The following is an 18,426-nucleotide window of genomic DNA, read 5'->3' as shown; positions in this document are numbered from 1 at the left end:
GGTTCTTCAGAACCTTTTTTTTTTTTTTTTTTTAAGATTCCATATATATGTGTTAGCATACGGTATTTGTTTTTCTCTTTCTGACTCACTGCACTGTAGGTCCAACCACCTCACTACAAATAACTCAATTTCGTTTCTTTTTTTTCTTTATCCATTCATCTGTTGACGGACACTTAGGTTGCTTCCATGTGCTGGGAAAACTAGACAGGTACATGTAAAAGTATGAAATTTGAACACTCCCTAACAAGATACATGAAAATAAAATCAAAATGGATCAAAGACCTAAATGTAAGGCCAGACACTATCAAACTCTTAGAGGAAAACATAGGTGGAACGCTCTATGACATAATTCACAGCAAGATCCTTTTTGACCCACCTCCTAGAGAAATGGAAACAAAAACAAAAATAAACAAATGAGACCTAATGAAACTTATCAGCTTTTGCACAGAGAAGAAAACCATAAACAAGACCAAAAGACAACCCTCAGAATGGGAGATAATATTTGCAAAAGAAGCAAATGACAAAGGATTAATCTCCAAAATTTACAAGCAGCTCATGCAGCTCAACATCAACAAACAAACAACCCAATCCAAAAATGGGCAGAAGACTTAATAGACATTTCTCCAAAGAAGACATACAGATTGCCAACAAACACATGAAAGGATGCTCAACATCACTAATCATTAGAGGTTCTCGTTTCTTTTACCTTTTTATGTTTTAATGATTTTTCTAACCATGCTTATCAATTTTTCTGATTTCTTTGCCCAGCACTATTTTTTATATAACATACTTGTCTTTTTCCTGAATTCTTATTTTGCAGGAGTATGTCCTCAAGGAATTATTTCAGATAGGCATTAGGGCTGATAAATTTTCTGAGTCCTTGCATATTAAAAAAAAGTCTAGGGCTTCCTTGGTGGCGCAGTGGTTGAGAGTCCGCCTGCCGATGCGGGGGACGCGGGTTCGTGCCCCAGTCCGGGAGGATCCCACGTGCCGCGGAGCGGCTGGGCCCGTGGGCCATGGCCGCTGGGCCTGTGCGTCCGGAGCCTGTGCTCCGCAACGGGAGAGGCCACAACAGTGAGAGGCCCGCCTACCGCAAAAAAAAAAAAAAAAAAAAAAAAAAGTCTATTTTACCCTTACACTTGAATAAGTTAGATCGGATTTAAAATCATATTTCCCACAGAACTTTTAAGATACTTCTCCATGGTTTGCTAGTTTCCTTTGTTGCTGGTGAGAATTTGATGTCATTCTGATTCTTAGCCTTGATTCTTCTCCCTAGAAACTCTTAGGACTTTTCTTTAATCTTCAAGCTCTAATATTTTACTGCCCAGTGTCTAAGTATTACCTTTCTTCCATCCTGCTCAGCACTTGTTGGATCCTTTCAATCTGAAGATTTATACCTTTATCTCTGGGACATTTTCATTGGTAATTTTATTCTGAACACTGTTCTGTTTCTGGAATGCTTATTAGACAGATATCAAAACTTCTAAATTCATCCATCATGGCTCTTAACATTTTTACTTTGTTTCTTTGTCCTTTTGTACTATATATTTAAAGAGTCCTCAGTGAAATCTTCCATTTTACTAATTTACCTTGCAGTTCATTCCAATTAACATTATCAACTGAAATTAACTCTAATAACATCATATGTGCCTGGAGCAGTGCACTTTCTCTACATATGCTGTATTGTCCAGAAACGAACAAATACAGCAATTCTAGGATATGGGCATGCTTTTGTGTATTCAACAAATCTAAAGATAGAAACTTCCTGCAAAATTTTTAAATTCTCTGGAATCTCTGTGGTGCCCCATGTAGATTAGTACCGAAAGACATGTCTCCTTTGCCCCCTCATTTATTATATCCCTGATTTCATCAGATGTTATTCTCTTTGTTGTATGTGTGTCTCCTCCAGAGTGCTGATTTTCATCATGTTTGATTTTTTTGGCAATTTGCTCATCTTTGTGTTACAGTCCATTCACCTGCTTGAGTGTTCAGTAGCTTATAGCCAGTGATTTCGAGGGAGGGACTGGACGAGCTGCTGAGGGGCAAGGGTGCTAATGCTTGTCTTCTGGCGTGGATGCTTTCAACAACCTGTGGCAGCCCTGCTTTACAGCCCAGTACTCATCCTTACTGCTTTAGCCTGGGGCTATGCCTCTGTTGACTGCTGCTTAGCACAAGGTGACGGGGAGAGGGGGGCGGTGAGGACCTAATTGACCCAGCTGTTCCAGATGCAGCGTACCAGTCAGTCATCCTGATACATGTCTGAGTGTGTTCCCCCTCACCCAGCCAACTGTCTATGTCCATTGACTCTGGCTTGAAGCTTTTCTAAACCAGTCCTCCTTTTACAGATGTCTTTTCCTATGTGTGGTTTGGGCTGTGGCTTCTTCCAGTTTACTCCCTTCCCACCTCCCCACACCTCCTCATAAATTTGATCTTGTAGCTAGCTCCCAGGAGACTGCTGATAGTCTTATTTTCCCACGTATATATAATTTGTATTTGTCGAATTTAAATGTCGTTTCCTCAGAAAAAAGTTTTCCCTACCTGCCCAATTTAAAGTAACTTCCCAACTACTTTCTATCATATCGCCTTGGGTTGTTGTCATTATAGCATTCATCTCTACCTAATATTTGTCTTTCGTTAGTCTTTCCAGACCTAGATGCAAACTTCATTAGGGGCCTTATGCGTTCTGTTTACTCCTGTATCCCAAGTGGTTACAGGACAGTGTCTGGTATATAGTAAACATTCAGTGTATGATAGTTGAATTAAGTGACTTTATCTTTTTAAAAAAATTGTATATCACATCTTCTTGAATTACACAAATTTTAGATTTTACATCAGGAACCAGGCTTAGCAAATACTCTGTTAACCTCTCTGTTCAAGAAAGAAAACCTTCATTAATCAAATTAGTGTCTTTGACCAAAAAGCTATACATAATATAAAGGTCTTAGCCTCCAGCACTTCAACCCACATGTCATTAAAGCAAAGTTTGGTGCAAGGGGAAGCAAAGCTTTGATTTTCTAAGAACAACATTACAAAATGACCAGAAAAAGTCATGATTATATTTGCTTATAGTTTCTATGACTATATGAATGTAGTTTATTCTCAAGTAAATTGTAAGTTGAAAATGCTTCGTATCCTCATGCCACCTTATTATGAAGCTCTTTTAGAAAACTCAAATTTCCAAATTTTTTTAAAAAAATATTATTTTTGGCTGTGTTGGGTCTTAGTTGTGGCACACAGGATCTCCAGTTGTGGCATGCAGGCTCAGTAGTTGTGGTGCTCGGGCTTAGTTGCCCCGTGGCATATGGGATCTTAGTTCCCCGACCAGGGATCGAACCCACATCCCCTGCGTTGGAAGGTGGATTCTTAACCACAGGACCACCCGGGAAGTCCCCAAATTCTTAGATTAGGTTAATGATTCACTCTACCAAATAAAATTTTACTTTTATTTCCTGTATCTCTTAGAGTAAATTTGGTAGCTCTAGTCAGCTGACCAGCCATTATGTGATAGTAGTGAACAATTTTTCAATTTCAAATCATTGTTTTGAGGGTTAATTCCTTAATTAAATATTTGATTGGAAAAGCAGAAAAATCCACTTAGATACAGTCAGATTCATTGTTTATTTAATAACTCCATGAAAGAAAATTCCATGTCTCCTTAAGTTTTGAGTAGACCTTTATTGCCAAGTATATTTTCAGTCCCCACATAATTAATGTTACAAATATAATAACATTTTTACTTTATGCAGATCAGATTTATTCCCTCATTTTTCCTTGAAAATGTTTTAATTTTATTTTTAAAAAAATAAAGAGGGAGTCACGTTATAAAAAACAATCAAAATCCATTTGTTCCATAAAACAAAGGATACTTATATATGCACCATTTGGAAATCTAAGTTTCTTATACACCTACCATCAAGAGAATGATCGTAAATCTTATAGAGTTAACCTCTCACCTCTATAATTCTGATGGAAATTATTTTAATTTTATCCTACTTCTTTTATAATTTAGGCAAAGATGCAATTTACACGATTCCAGTGAAAAACATTCTTGCTGTGGAAAAACTGGAAGAGAGCTCTTTCAACAAGAAAAATGTAAGTTACATAATTTAAAGCTTTTTAAACTGCATATATTACTTAGCTGGAAATTTAAAAAGTTTTATTTTAGTATTTGTTATTAATCATTAATATCTTGTAATCGGTGGCTAGAAATCTGTCTTAAAATTGTCCATTATTGTTGATGCTTTATATAGTCTGCCTCCCCTGTTAAGTTAAAGGTACTTTTCTCAATATTTGCGTATTCTCAAACTTCTCAGCTTGACATTCAAGTCTTTAAGAATATAGTCCCAACCAGTCTGTGCAACCTTATCTCTGCTACCCTTCAGTACATACTAATACACTCAAGTCAACCAAGATGATTTCCTTGTTTCTGTTTTCCCACTGCTTCGTCTTTACTCATACTTTTTTCCTCCATCTGAAATTCTGTCCCTTTATTCCTGATTATATGATAGTTCCTTCCTTTGGATTTGTGTGATTTCTAAAAATTTTACTCTATTGTACCGTTTAATACCATGTGACTCAGACAGTCCCAGGGACTAACTTGCTTGAAACATAATAGTTTATAAGATACCTGAGCAACAGTTACCTAGCCAAGCAAACTAGATTTCTCTTATGTACCTTTTTGTGTTTTGTACTGTGTTTGGTTTTTAGACTCTGTCACTAACTTTTTGTCTTAATTGCCTATGAAGATGTTCCAAGTGATACACACAGAGAAACCACTCTATGTCCAGGCAAATAATTGTGTGGAAGCTAATGAATGGATAGATGTACTCTGCAGGGTGAGCCGATGCAATCAGAACAGGCTCAGCTCTTATCATCCCTCTGCATATCTAAACGGAAACTGGCTCTGCTGTCTGGAGACCAGTGAAAATGCCCTCGGCTGCAAGCCATGTACTGCGTAAGTTTCTTTTTGATTAAAGAAGCAATGTTTTAAATGTGTTATATTCATACAGTGGAATATTATTCAGCCATAAAATGGATTGAAGTCCTGATACATGCACGGATGGACCTGGAAAAGATGCTGAGTGAAAGAAACCAGACACAAAGGCCCTATACTGTATGATAACATTTACATAAAGTATCCAGAATAGGTAAATTTATAGAGACAGAAAGTAGATTAGTGGTTGTGAGGGACTAGAGGGAGGGAGGAATGGGGAGTACTAATGAATACAGGTTTCTTTTGGGGGCAATGAAAATGTTCTCAAATAAATCATGGTTGCACAGGTCAAAAAAAAAAGGGGGGCAATGTTTAAATAGATGTGCAAGCTTGAGCAAGATACTGAGGAAGAAGGGCTTAGCCCTATAGACTTAAAAAGTAATGGGATGAAGCATAGGTAATGAAAGTGATTTCACTTTAAAATTCCCTTCCTTTTGATTAGAGTCACATAATGACCAAACCTCTCTTAGCCCCATTTTATTTAATTATCAAATTAGACTAGATTCCTAAGGTTCCTTCTGCAAAATTCTGTGGTTCTATTTTCAGTCTCAGACCATCAAAAGTCTTTAGCATGTTAACAAAGTGATATTTTTCCAATGTCTTTAATTTCATTTTTACCATAGAGGTGTCCCTGCAGACATCCAAATAGATATTGATGAAGACAGAGAAACAGAAAGAATTTATTCCCTTTTTACCCTCAGTTTACTTAAGCTGCAGAAAATGGAAGGTAACTATACAATTAAAATACTTTATATAACCATGATCCTTCATTACCAATGCCTGAAGTGTTGCTTTGGCATTTTCTTAAAGTCAAAGATACCTCATAGATTTACCAAAATGTTACTTATATGACAGTTGACAAACTCCCGAAGGGAGCCTTTTTCATAGATATTCATCAGGTAAAACTACTGTTTTTGAATAAATGTGATTATCATAATTAATAAAATATATGTATTTTGGTTATCTATGCATTTCCAGGGGAGATCTTCCCAGCTTGAGCCCCTTGAAAAGTTTTTTTTTGTTTTTTTTTGTTTTTTGTGGTATGCGGGCCTTCCTCTGTTGTGGCCTCTCCCGTTGCGAAGCACAGGCTCCGGACGCGCAGGCTCAGCGGCCATGGCTTACGGGCCCAGCCGCTCCGCGGCACGTGGGATCTTCCCGGACCGGGGCGCGAACCTGGTTCCCCTGCATCGGCAGGCGGATGCGCAACCACTGCGCCACCAGGGAAGCCCTTTTTTTTTTTTTTTTAAATAAATTTATTTATTTATTTTTATTTTTGGCTGCATTGTGTCTTTGTTGCTGTGCGCAGGCTTTCCCTAGTTGTGGTGAGCGGGGGCTACTCTTGGTTGTGGTGCGCGGGCTTCTCGTTGCAGTGGCTTCTCTTGTTGCGGAGCACGGGCTCTAGGCGCACTGGCTTAGTTGCTCCGCGGCATGCGGGATCTTCCCAGACCAGGTCTTGAAACCGCGTCCCCTGCATTGGCAGGCGGATTCTTAACCACTGCACCACCAAGGAAGCCTGAAAAGTTCTTATTTATACTATCAATACAAATTACACTTAATGAATTTAGTTGTCTGATCAGGGATTTTATTGCTTCTTGTAGAGGCTTGTGGAACTATAGCAGTCTATCAAGGACCACAGAAAGAGCCCGATGACTATTCTAACTTTGTAATCGAGGATTCTGTAACAACCTTTAAGACAATTCAACAAATAAAGAGCGTCGTAGAGAAGCTAGATGAACCTCATGAAACGTACAGGAAGAAAAGATCAAGTAGTGCAAAATATGGGAGCAAGTAAGTATTTTTAAGGTAACTTTCAACATTTTCCAACATAGTTTGAGATTGCCTCTGCTACCCTGTACTCACACCTGAAGTGCAGGCCTCCTGCTTACCTTAGTCTTTCAAAACCAGCTCAGAACCTTTCTCTTGTGCAAGAATCTCCCTGGCCACTCATACAGGGAGCTTCGTCTTTTTCAATTCTGGTATCATTTCATTATATTGGTGCAGTACTTTGTCATCACTTTTTAATGTTATATTTCAATGTAATCTTTGAATTGAATACTTAGTAGTTTTCTGTTTTTGTTTTGTTTTGTTTTGCTGATCCTCTTCCTTCTTTATCTCTTACAGTACCTTTATACATTCTAAGTACTAGAAAAAAAGAATCAGCTGCGTAGTGCTGGAAGTAGTTTATAGTTGATGCTTTGGATCCATCTCAGATGCAGATGGACGCTGGTGGAAACAGCAGCAAGAGTTAATATTTACTAAGGATCTTACTCCTTACCACTGGGCACTGTGCCTAGTACTTTACGTTGCATCAGTTAGACAGTTTTTAGCAGCAAGTAACAGAAAATCCCAATTGAAGTGGCTTAAATAGGAAATTTTTTAACCTCACAAATTAAGTCCTGATGTCTATAGTTGGTTAGCTCAGCTCAACAGTGTCATCAAGGACGATCCAGCCTCTCAGCCATCTTCAACAAGATGATTTCTGTCTTCCTCAAACTTGTCCCCTCATGGTCACAGCTGGGCTGCAATAGTTCAGAGCCCCACATTTTTAATAGCAGCCAGGGGCAGAAAAAGCTATTTCCTCCTCAAGAGGAAGGAAACCTTGTCCAAAGTCACCCCTAGCTTCCCCTGAAACACAGGGCTGCCCAGTACTAGCACTAGAGTCAGGTTTCGATTTGCACAGAGGTGGATAGGGAGAGGTGGTTCTTGGACCAGCAACTAAGTGTTTGTTTGCCACAATGCACACTCTCTCATCGATCCTCACATCAGCCCAACAGGGTTATATTCCCATTTCACAGCTAGAGAAACCGAAGCTCAGGGAAGTTAAGTGTCTTGCACAAGGTCATACAGCTGATTAAGGAGGGGCTTTGAATCTTGGCCCCGCCATTTTAACTCTTTTTTTTACCTATGTGGATTGATAATTAGATATGTTTTATAAATAATAAAAATCAGTTTGACAGGTATAAATATTTGTGTTCTCCCTAGATAGAAGGCTCAGTACCTTAGGAAGATTAGTGTAAGCATCCTAATACTGTCTTTTCTACATTAGTATACTTTGTTCTCTTCCAACAGTAATATTCCAGTTTTCTTGGAGCCCCGGCAGGTTTCCCTATGAGGTCCTAGTCAATGCTTGACCATCCTTCTTAAATAGTATTCTCCCCCTGTAGCCACACCCCCTTTCCCAGCTCTATTTTCCTCTGTTAAAAAATACCAATCTTTCTCGTACTAAATATTTTATTTGTTCATCTTATTTTCTCTATTTTTCTCTAGGGAAAATCCAATTATTGGGAAAACATTTTAGAGTTTGACCAACTGACTCAGAAGAACTGGAAAATATTTTTGTTGGAGTTTTTCAATTCATCATATATTTTGTTCATAGTATTTAAGAATGAACATTGGCTTCACTGTCACCTGCATTCACCTTGTATTTAATATTTAATAATTGAAATTAACTGTTTGGGAATCCTGGTATTGATGTGTTCCTAGAGAATTTAAAACCCAAGATTCCCTTCATATCTTACGTGTCGAAAGCCATGTTTCTGCAACTTCTTTTTAATAGAAAGAATCTTCCTAAAGAAGCTTTGTAACAAAGGAGAACTCCTCCATAGCAAGAAACCATTTCTTCTTGTAACACTCTGTGTTCTGTGGACTTTTCACTACCATTAGTGCCTGCTCTATACTGCCAACATTGTGTTTTACTGGAATATTTCAATCCATGACTATTCAGAGCTTTCCATTTAGTTCATCTAGACCCTCCCTCTTCAAAAAAAAAAAAGATCTCCACAGATTACATTAGGAACAGTGACAGAAATGTTAGAAAACTGCCAGAGTATCCTTGAAAGCTGGTAGATCTTTTGTCTGTTTAGAGATGATGCAAACAGAACTCAGATAGGAGAAATCAGGGAACATGTACTGTTGTCTGCATCTTGTTTACATTTGGGATGAGTGACGGCAGATGAAATAAAATGAGACCACTAAATTTTTTTCATTGTTTAAACATCAGGTACTCATTTTCTTGATTTGAGAGTTCAGGTTAATGTGACTTCTAAGGACTTCACTTTTGCAAAAGAAGAGAAAGTAAACAATGGGAAAAGGTGGTGGTAAACTCGCTCGACTTCACTCATTACTCCATTATTATAAGGGCCACCACCATAGGACGCCTTCCTCCCAGCGTGAGGCTGAGATCTAACTCGAGAACAGTCACTCGGCGCACTTTACTCATCTGGGCCACCCCAGATTATACTTTAGATACTCCGTGGTATCTAATCTTTATGATCAGTTGAATGATCAGTGTTTAAGTCTAGAAATAGTGCTTTCCTGAAAATGTTTATATTTCACTGCTGTTTTCTTATTGCCTGCTAGCCAAATGGAATTTGGGCAAGCAACTGTTTGAATCCTATTTTTCCCTAATTTACTTTTATCCTAAAAATCATAACTGTAAATAAGCAATCGAAGCAAGTTGCCACCTTGAAGTTAAGAGGTATGCACTTTGCTTCATCAGTATTAAAAACCATGGTACTCTTATTTTGTCTTTTTAAATTCAAAACATTTTCTAAATGTGGTACTTTGAACCTAGGAGTATTTTACATGTTTCTGTTTAAAACTGTGACTACTTACTAATGTAAATCTAGCTAGTAGTGCTTTTTTTGTTTCCCTGAGCATAAGCTATATTTCAAGATACACTTTGCCAATTATGTTATTGGTAATTGTTTTTAAATTATAATGTTACTAGGTAATTATTCTTAAAGACCGTTCGCACACAATCATCAAAGTTGTTCCATAAATGATTATAACAGAGCAATGTCTCTAATGTACAAGTCTCTAAAGGACTTGTAAAAATCAGTTGGTTTTATTTAAGAATCAGTCCTAGTCTGCATTATGGTAGGTCATTCCTGGCCCATTTTAAAGACAGGTTTGAAAAGTCTTCTAAATTTTATGAGCTTGTAGATTCCATAAACTACACTGATTCATCAGTGTGAAAGAATTTTACCATTTAATAAATTTCTCACTTCTGAATTTCATTCAGATTGAAATTGCATTTTAAGAGTCTCTGAATGTCTGCCTGGAAAGGCCATGTGAGCATTGCCAGGTACCACTCATTACTCTCTAGTGGCTTCTTTAGTTATATTCTTCTAATATTTCTAATGTCAAGCCCTCAGTTATGACAGTTTTTAAAGATCACAGCATTCTCAAAGGGACCAAGGCTGTGTGAATACGTAACTCAGAATTTGAAGAGTTCAGTTACTAGTTATTTTCTTCACATGACACTTTTTAAACAGCCAGTTTGACTGGAATTAACCACTTTGGCATAGCCTAAAAACAAGTAATATGACATGCAATTTTCTTTGAAAGTCTTCTGAAATAAGAGACCATGTCAGTGGGACCCCAAAATAACCAAGGTACTTACTTGCTTCCAAGGGCCTCCTCATTCCTCTGCTGTTACTTATGAGTACTTTGATTTTTACTACCTGATCTGCTTTCTCTGCCTTTTCTAAACTTGAAAAAAATACATGGCAGCTCACTTTACCCTAAAACCCTGAAAACCCCGAAAACCCCAAAAACCCCAAGAAGGATAGAAAAGGATGATATGGAGAAACTCTTGCCATAAATGCCAATTCTGGTTCTTAGTTTAGCCATTTCTATCATTTGAAATTATGGTGGTATGTTGCTTGTTTTGTTGTTGTTATCATTTGTTTTCTTTATTTAGCTTTGTTTTTTTAATATTCATTTAATATGATCATGGGCAATAGCAACATTTTTTTACTCCCAGGAATATAATTTATCAAATTGAACTATTTTCTTTGCCAAAGAAAAGAAATATGTTTGTTTAAGTGTCAAAACAGGCTTTCCTTATTGTACAAAAAAAGATGACGAATGATGTGGCTTTTGTTTTTGTTTCTGAAGCCTAATTTCATTCATTTATCAGAAAGGCTCATTCATGCCAGGTTTTAGAAGACAGATTTTTTGTTTTTTGTTTTTTGTTTTTAAGTAAAAGCACCTTTAATTTGTTCTAATGGTACATCCTGTAAAGACAAAATGCTACAAAGCCTTTTAGGTGTCCTTTACAGTATGTGAAAAATACAGGACTCATTCTAGAGTTAAATTGCCAGTCTTGATTGATATTATCTGCTTCCATTTTTATTAACTTTTGGAAATTAATGTTGCTAGTAAATATTGGTTTTTACAGTGTCCAGTTTGAAAATGTAAGTTATCAAAACTTAATGTAGTGAATTTGTAACCATGTTGTATTGTTGAGAATGTATTTTTATTTAAATTTTATTTTCTTATCAAGAGTATTATAAAAATTAAGAACTTTTGTAGCTGTCGCTTGGTAATAACTCAAATAAATTACAAGAAGCCTGTCCACTCTTTGTGTTACCTTACTTTCTCACTGATGTAACAGTTTCTTCTCATTTAAAATTATTGTACCTCACCTATTAGGAAGGGAATAGCAGAAGTGAGGAGTCCTCAGTAACATAGAACAAACCATCTGGAAAGGGTGTGGTAGTCTTCTGCATTTATCTAGGCTGATTTTTGATGGACGGAGGTCCTTATTTTTCATTCAGCCAGACTTGTTTTGAAGACCTACAGTGTGCAGGTGCTGTGAAGGATCCCATCATTCCCGAGAGCCGTGCACATCTGGTGTGGGGGAATATATTCCCCTCTTTTCTGAGTAAATAGTTTAGAGCTGACTTGCACCCCCAACGAGAGAAGCCAGAATCTTCCCCATTAGTGCCTCAGCAGCCTCTTAGTATCCTCAAATAAACCTCCATAAAACCTAGTCCCTGCAACTCCAGAGGAACTGAAGGTTTACAAAGAGAAAGGAATAGGGTTCTGAATCTCTAAGCATCTTGTTTTTATTGAAATACCAGAATCCCGCTCATACTAGCCCATGTATTAGAATAGACCTTAGAAAAATCAGTAAGGACATAGTTGAACTCAACAACATCAATCAACTGGATACAATGCACATCTATAGACTAGTTCCTTCAAAAGAAAAAGAAAGGAAAGAATAGACCTTAGAATAGAAACATCAAAGGGTTCTGTGTGGGTTCTATTCTATGACATAACAAACCAGTTCTTTACAGAGAGAGGAGGCAATACTTCTGTTGGGTTCCTCTTTAAGTTTCATGACTCCAAAACAAGAGACACCTAAGGCCAAGCAGAGTCCCTTTATAGTCCATTCGCTGGTGTAAGTTCCTCTACTGCCCCAAGTCTCAATGACCAGTGTGGCCCTTCAGAGAATACCTGCCTTGGATAGACATGACGTACTTCAAAAAATAAACTGATCCATGTCCAGAGACCTTGGGTCATCATTCCTCATATGTATCCTCACCTGAGGTTTAGTCTTTTGTGGCCGAAAGTCTCATTCATTGGCTTGTCATTTTGCCATTTGACTTCTCCATTTGGTGAACCATTTGCCATCATATTTTAAGCTTATACCTAGATTTTATATTAACAGCAGAGAAGGTAACCTGTTTAAAGGCCTATTAAGATTCATTCAGTTTTCTGCCTTGTATGTTAAATCCTTTTTATTTCATACTATCAAAGCCTTTGCTTTCTTTGCATTTATCTACTTTTGACATGGTCTTAGATACATGAAGTTTTTGCTCATCAAGGAAAGTTCTGTCTGGAGTGAACAATATTGTTTTCCAAATTCAACATATTTCTCAACTCCACCCAGAACTGAGAAGGCCACACTGCACTGTTACAGAAGCACCCATCATTTTAGTCAGACTCAATGCAGTGTGGGGTAAGTGACCCCTGAAGAGGCCTATCAGAATCTCCCTGAGGAGATAAGAGGACTCAGGTGTAGTTTGAAAAGGCATGAGTCAATATAATTTTTATACTTGAAAATGCAAAAAACACCTATTTTTGTAATTCATAGAACAGAAAAATCAACAAGATATTGACTGGTACAAATAGCATAGGTGAGACCATGATTCTCACCTGAAGGCCCTTTGCAATATGGAGGCTGAGGCTGAGATATTTGTGTTAATGTGGGACATTTGTTTTTAAAGTTTGGGCAACACTGGAATATGGGCTAAATTCCAAATCCTGATCCCAAGTCTCTTAAACTGTACATCAGAAGTAGTTGTCAGGAGTAAAACTACAGCCCAAATCACTGCCTCCTTGGAGTTTGCATTCTGGGGCGAGACGGAAGATTAAACAAACAGGTAAACTATGTCAGATGGTGGTAAGTATTACTATGGAGCAAAGTAAAGCGGGGAAGGGAGACAGAGTGCTGCATGTGGGACCGGGAGGGCTGGGATACAATTTAAAATTAGGTGGTCAGGCAAGCCCTCACAAGGTAGGTGACATTTGAACAAAGATCTGAAGAAGGTGAGGAAAGGGGGTCTTAAGGATATGAGGGGAAAGATCCTCCCAGGCAGAAGAAAGAAAATGTGCGGTGTGCTCAAAACAGCAAGGAGATTAGTGTGGCCAGAGCGAAATGAGTGAGAGGGACTGGGTTGCCTGGGATGCAAGACCATCTTGAGCTGTGGGGTAACATGATGGACTTGGCTTTTTTTGGATTGCTCTGGCTGCTGGGTTGAGAAAAGTCTCGCAGGCATAGGGGGCAGCAGGAGACCGGGTAGACTAGCATCCTATTCGTGTGAGGTGTGTATGGAACCACAGAGGACCCCAAACAGCCAAGGGCATCCTGACAAAGCAAACCAGCAGTTGGAGTAAACAAGAGGGGCTCACGGGCCAGAGGAACAGGATAGAGCCCAGGAAGGAACCCACAAATACGTGGTCAGTTAACTTACGACAAAGCTGCCATACAAAGGACATGCAGTAGCCCAAGGACACGTTCCCCAATAAACTGCTTGGAAAATGGAACATCACAAAAGCAGAAGGGACACGGGACATCGTCTGCTTCGCACACAAAGCTAACTGAAATACACAGTTTTTCACATCAAGGCCTTCCTTTGCTGGGTCCTCTGATGACAGGCAGTCAGCCGTGCGCGAAAGATTATCCTCAATTTTTCATCACTTTGCCTCCCATGGCAGCACCTTGCAGCAGGTCCTAAAGAAACCGAGACCCACTCAACGTGGATGCAGACCTGCATTGTCCTGAAACCAAATCCCTGGTACGTCCTGAGGAGACCCAGCTCCTGTCAGCTGTGCACGGAGCCAGGTCTGTGGGCAGGTCAGGCAGGCCCTGCACTCCGGTAAGAGAGACGGGCTTGTCGCCCTCTGCTGGCAAGCTAGGAAATGCGTGCCGCACCCGCTCAGCTTAGCGGAGGCTGAGCTCACTGCGGGCAGTCCCGCCGAATCCACTGATGTCTGGGAATGAAGATAGGTGGAGGCAACGTCCCACGAATTCTCAAAAAGTTACAGAACAGTTAGAAACCATATGCAATGAAATGAATGTAGATACAAACTTTACACCTTACACCCAAAATCACTCAAAATTTGTCCACAGACACACTTAGAAATTAAACTATAAAAAGTACAGACTAAAACATATAAGAAAATTGACATGGCCATGGATTTGGTCACGTAGATCATGAGCTTCGAATTTTATCACACAACACGTAAAGCCCCCACACAAAAGGGTACGAATATTCATAATATAATTAAAAGTTTCTACTCAGCAAAATGCCTTATTCAGAAAGCCAAAAGACAAGCAACAAGCTGGGAGAAAAATATTTGCAAAATGCATATCTGATAAAGAATTTGTACCCACATTATACAAAAAACTATAAAGCAAACAACTGCATTAGAAATGGGTAAAGATCTGAACAAACACCTGGCCAAAGACGATTACAAAGTGGACAAAAATATGATCCACGTCGTATACCATTAGGGAATTACACATGAAAACAATAAGACGGCACTACACACACATTAGAACTGCTAACCTCCTCCCCAAAGGACAATGCCAGTTACTGGAGGATGGGGCAAAACAGCAGCTCTCCTTCATTGCTGATGGCACACAAATATGGCCTCTTGAGATACAGTTTGGCAGTATTTTCCAAAGCCAAACAAGTCTCACACCTTGAGATCCATCTTTATACCTCCAGTATTCACAGAACTGCTTTGAAAAAACTATATCCAAATGAAAAAAGAACAATATTATGCACAGAAGCTCTACTCATAGCGTCTAAACCAGGAATCAGGGTTTCTTCAGAAGATGAATGCATAAGGAAATTGGGGTACATACATGTGAAGGGGAGAATCAGACACCCCAAACTATGGAATTTCAATAGACCCCAAACAGCTAAAACAATTCTGACAGAGAAAATCAAAGTTGGAGGCTCACACTTCCCAATTTCAAATGTTAGTACACAGCAACAGGAAATAAAACACTGTGATACTGGCATGAGCTATACATAGAGATGAATGGAATTGAATGGAGATCCCAGAAATAAAGCCATCTGTATAGGATGAACTGATTTTAGACAAGAGTAAACAGCATGAAATTGGGGGGAAATGATGTTTTCCACAAATGGTGCTAGGCAATTGGCTATCCATAGGCAGGGGAATGAAATCGGACCCTTTATACCACATATGAAGAGTATCTCAAAATACATAAAAGGCTTAAATGTAAAAAATAAAATTTCACTCAGCCCCATGTATTCACGTGTTCTACACTCATGTTTTCAACCAACTCCAGATCAGAAATATTAGGAAAAAAATTCCAAAAACTTTCAAAAGGAAAAACTTGAATTTCCAAATGCCCACAACTATTTACACAGAATTTACATTGTATTTTAAATATTTATATAGCATATCTATTGTATTAGTTCTTATAAATAATCTAGTGATAATTTAAAGTATACAGGAAGATGTGCCTAGGTTATTTGCAAATACTATACCATTTTATAAAAACGACATGTACATCCATGGATTCTGGTAACCTCTGGGAGTCCTGGAACCGACCCCACACAAATACCAGGGAAGACTGTAAAATCTCGAAGAAAACATGAGAATAAACCTGCATATACTTGGATTTCGCAATGGTTTCTTAGATCTGACAGCAAAGCACAAGCAACAACAACAAAGAAACAGATTAGATTTCCTCAAAATGGAAAACTTTGTGCATCAAACTTTTGTGCATCAAAAGATCCAATCCAGAAAGTGAAAAGACAGCCCACAGAATGGAAGAAAATAATTCCACATTATATATCTGATGGGTCTTTATATATCAGGGTCAGTATATATCAAGAACTTTTATTGTACAATTCATCAACAAACAAGCTGTTTTAAATATGGAAAAAAGACTTAAGCAGACCCGTCTCTATACAAGACATGCAAATGGTCAACAAGCAGATGAAAAGATAGGATGGAAATGCAAATTAAATCCACAATGCAATAACTACTTCACATACACTAAAATAGTTATAATCAAGAAAACTAACTAACTAATATTGGCAAAAATGCGGAGACATTGGAACCATTAATCATTATTGTGGACATGGAAAAGAGCGCAACCTATGTTTTCAATATGAATATACAATTAGCAGATGGAACAACAACTCCACTCCTAGAATAAATAACAAAGTATTAAACACTGGTGTACACATCTATTGATAGCAGCGCTCTTCACAATATTCAAAAGGAAGAAACAATGCAAATGTCCACCAATGGGTAAATGGATAAACAAAATGCAGTTGGTCCATAAATCGCGGTATTATTTTTCTGCCATAAAAGGGATCAAGAGAAATGGTGCAGTGGAAACTAGTATGGCAGCTCCTCAAAAACTTCATTAGAGAATTAATGTACGATCCATTAATTTCACATCAGGGTATATACCCAAGATATTGAAAGTAAAGACTGGAACAGATATGGGTACAACCATCTTCCCAGCAGCATTAACCAGAGTAGCAAAGGTGGAAGTGAACCAAGTGTCCATCCATTGATGGATCAATGGATAAACTGAACGTGGTGTACACACAAAGGAATGTCATTCAGCCTTAAAAATTCAGAAAATCCTGACATGTGCTACAATATATATGAATCTTGAAGTCATTAGGAGAAGTGAAATAGCCCTGTCACAAAAGGACAAAAACGATATGATTCCACTTATAGGAGGTATCCAGAGAAGTCAAATTCAAAGGAAATATTTAAAATGCGGTTGCCAGGGGCTAAAGGGAATTAGAGTCAAAAGGCTACAGAGGGCTTCCCTGGTGGCGCAGTGGTTGAGAGTCCGCCTGCCGATGCAGGGGACACGGGTTTGTGCCCCCGTCCGGGAAGATCCCACATGCGGCGGAGCGGCTGGGCCCGTGAGCCATGGCCGCTGAGCCTGCGCGTCCGGAGCCTGTGCTCTGCAACGGGAGAGGCCACAGCAGTGAGAGGCCCGCGTACCGCAAAAACAACAACAACAAAACCCTGTCTTTAGCTTCAATGTAGAAAACATAGCAGGCACATTCACCCTGTTCTTCCTAGCAGAATATGTCAATATCATTATAATAAATATTTTCACAACAACCCTATTTTTAGGAGCATTTAACAACGCCCATATGCCAGAATTCTATACAGCCAATGTCATCCTTAAAACACTCCTGTCTCCCTTCTATGAATTCAAGCATCCTACCCACAAATTTTTTTATTGGATTATAGTTGCTTTACAATGTTGTGTTTCTGCTGTACAGCAAAGTGAATCAGCCACACGTATATATGATCAGCATATATATCTCTTACGAAAAAATTTCACCACTAACATTAGCCCTGTGTATACGAGAAGTTTCACTACCTGTCATCACATCAGGCATCCTACCACAAACATATTATGTCTGAAGAAAGAGTTACTTTGACAGAGTAAATAATAGAGGTTTAAACCCTCTTATTTCTAGAATCATAGAAACTGAACCTACCCTTAATTTTAAATTCTTCATGCTATCAGTTTGTACTACATTCTAGAGTAAAGTCAGCTAACTAAGCTATTGGGCCCATACCCCAAGAATGTTGGTTTGTATCCTTTCAGTACTAAGAAACCCTACTGTTTTTACTATCATTCTACTGACCATTATCTCGGGAATTATCATTGTAATAACAAGGTCGCACAGGTTACTATTATCCCCATTCTAATTTTAAAAAAAATTTAACCCATAAGTGTGAGGACTAGAAAATCTAAGGCAACCCAATTATCCAATTCTAATTGGGCTAAGGAATTTAGGGATGTCTGTTGTGCTGCAGTGCAGTCTTTTCAGCTATTTGACCAATGGTGGCTGATAAATTTCTGATCATCTCTTTGTGTACATACACTCCTGCATTAGGAACCAAGATGCCACAAAGATTTTGCCACCGGTGTCTTACTATCTTGCTAACATAGATTGCTTGACTCTGTAAAGAAGAGAGAAAGGAGGTTCATCTCTTTCCTGATGTATAGACAACGGGGTAGCATAATGTTCTAATAAACATAAACCTTCTATTTGTCAGCTATTAAAACATTTTTCAATGAAGTAAGGGAGAAAGGGAGGGGGTTCGGG

General features: G+C 38.5%; 1 protein-coding gene across 4 annotated transcripts in view; it reads left to right on the top strand.

Moving 5' to 3' along the window:
* Positions 1 to 11,346, top strand: part of RASA2 (RAS p21 protein activator 2) — a 119,791-nt gene extending 108,445 nt beyond the window's left edge. For all 4 annotated transcript variants that reach the window (XM_055086243.1, XM_024131875.3, XM_024131874.3 and 1 more), the window contains 5 exons: positions 4,010 to 4,092; positions 4,746 to 4,954; positions 5,617 to 5,720; positions 6,592 to 6,781; positions 8,261 to 11,346. In XM_055086243.1, the coding sequence (XP_054942218.1) occupies positions 4,010 to 4,092; positions 4,746 to 4,954; positions 5,617 to 5,720; positions 6,592 to 6,781; positions 8,261 to 8,291 (617 nt within the window). In that variant the 3' untranslated portion in view covers positions 8,292 to 11,346. The remainder of the gene's footprint in view (positions 1 to 4,009; positions 4,093 to 4,745; positions 4,955 to 5,616; positions 5,721 to 6,591; positions 6,782 to 8,260) is intronic.
* Positions 11,347 to 18,426: the final 7,080 nt, after the last annotated feature.

Source organism: Physeter macrocephalus, chromosome 1 (genome assembly GCF_002837175.3).
Source record: "Physeter macrocephalus isolate SW-GA chromosome 1, ASM283717v5, whole genome shotgun sequence".
NCBI classification, from domain to species: Eukaryota; Metazoa; Chordata; class Mammalia; order Artiodactyla; family Physeteridae; genus Physeter; species Physeter macrocephalus.
The sequence above is the reverse complement of the archived record's forward strand: the minus strand, read 5'-3'. Positions and strand labels throughout refer to the sequence as shown.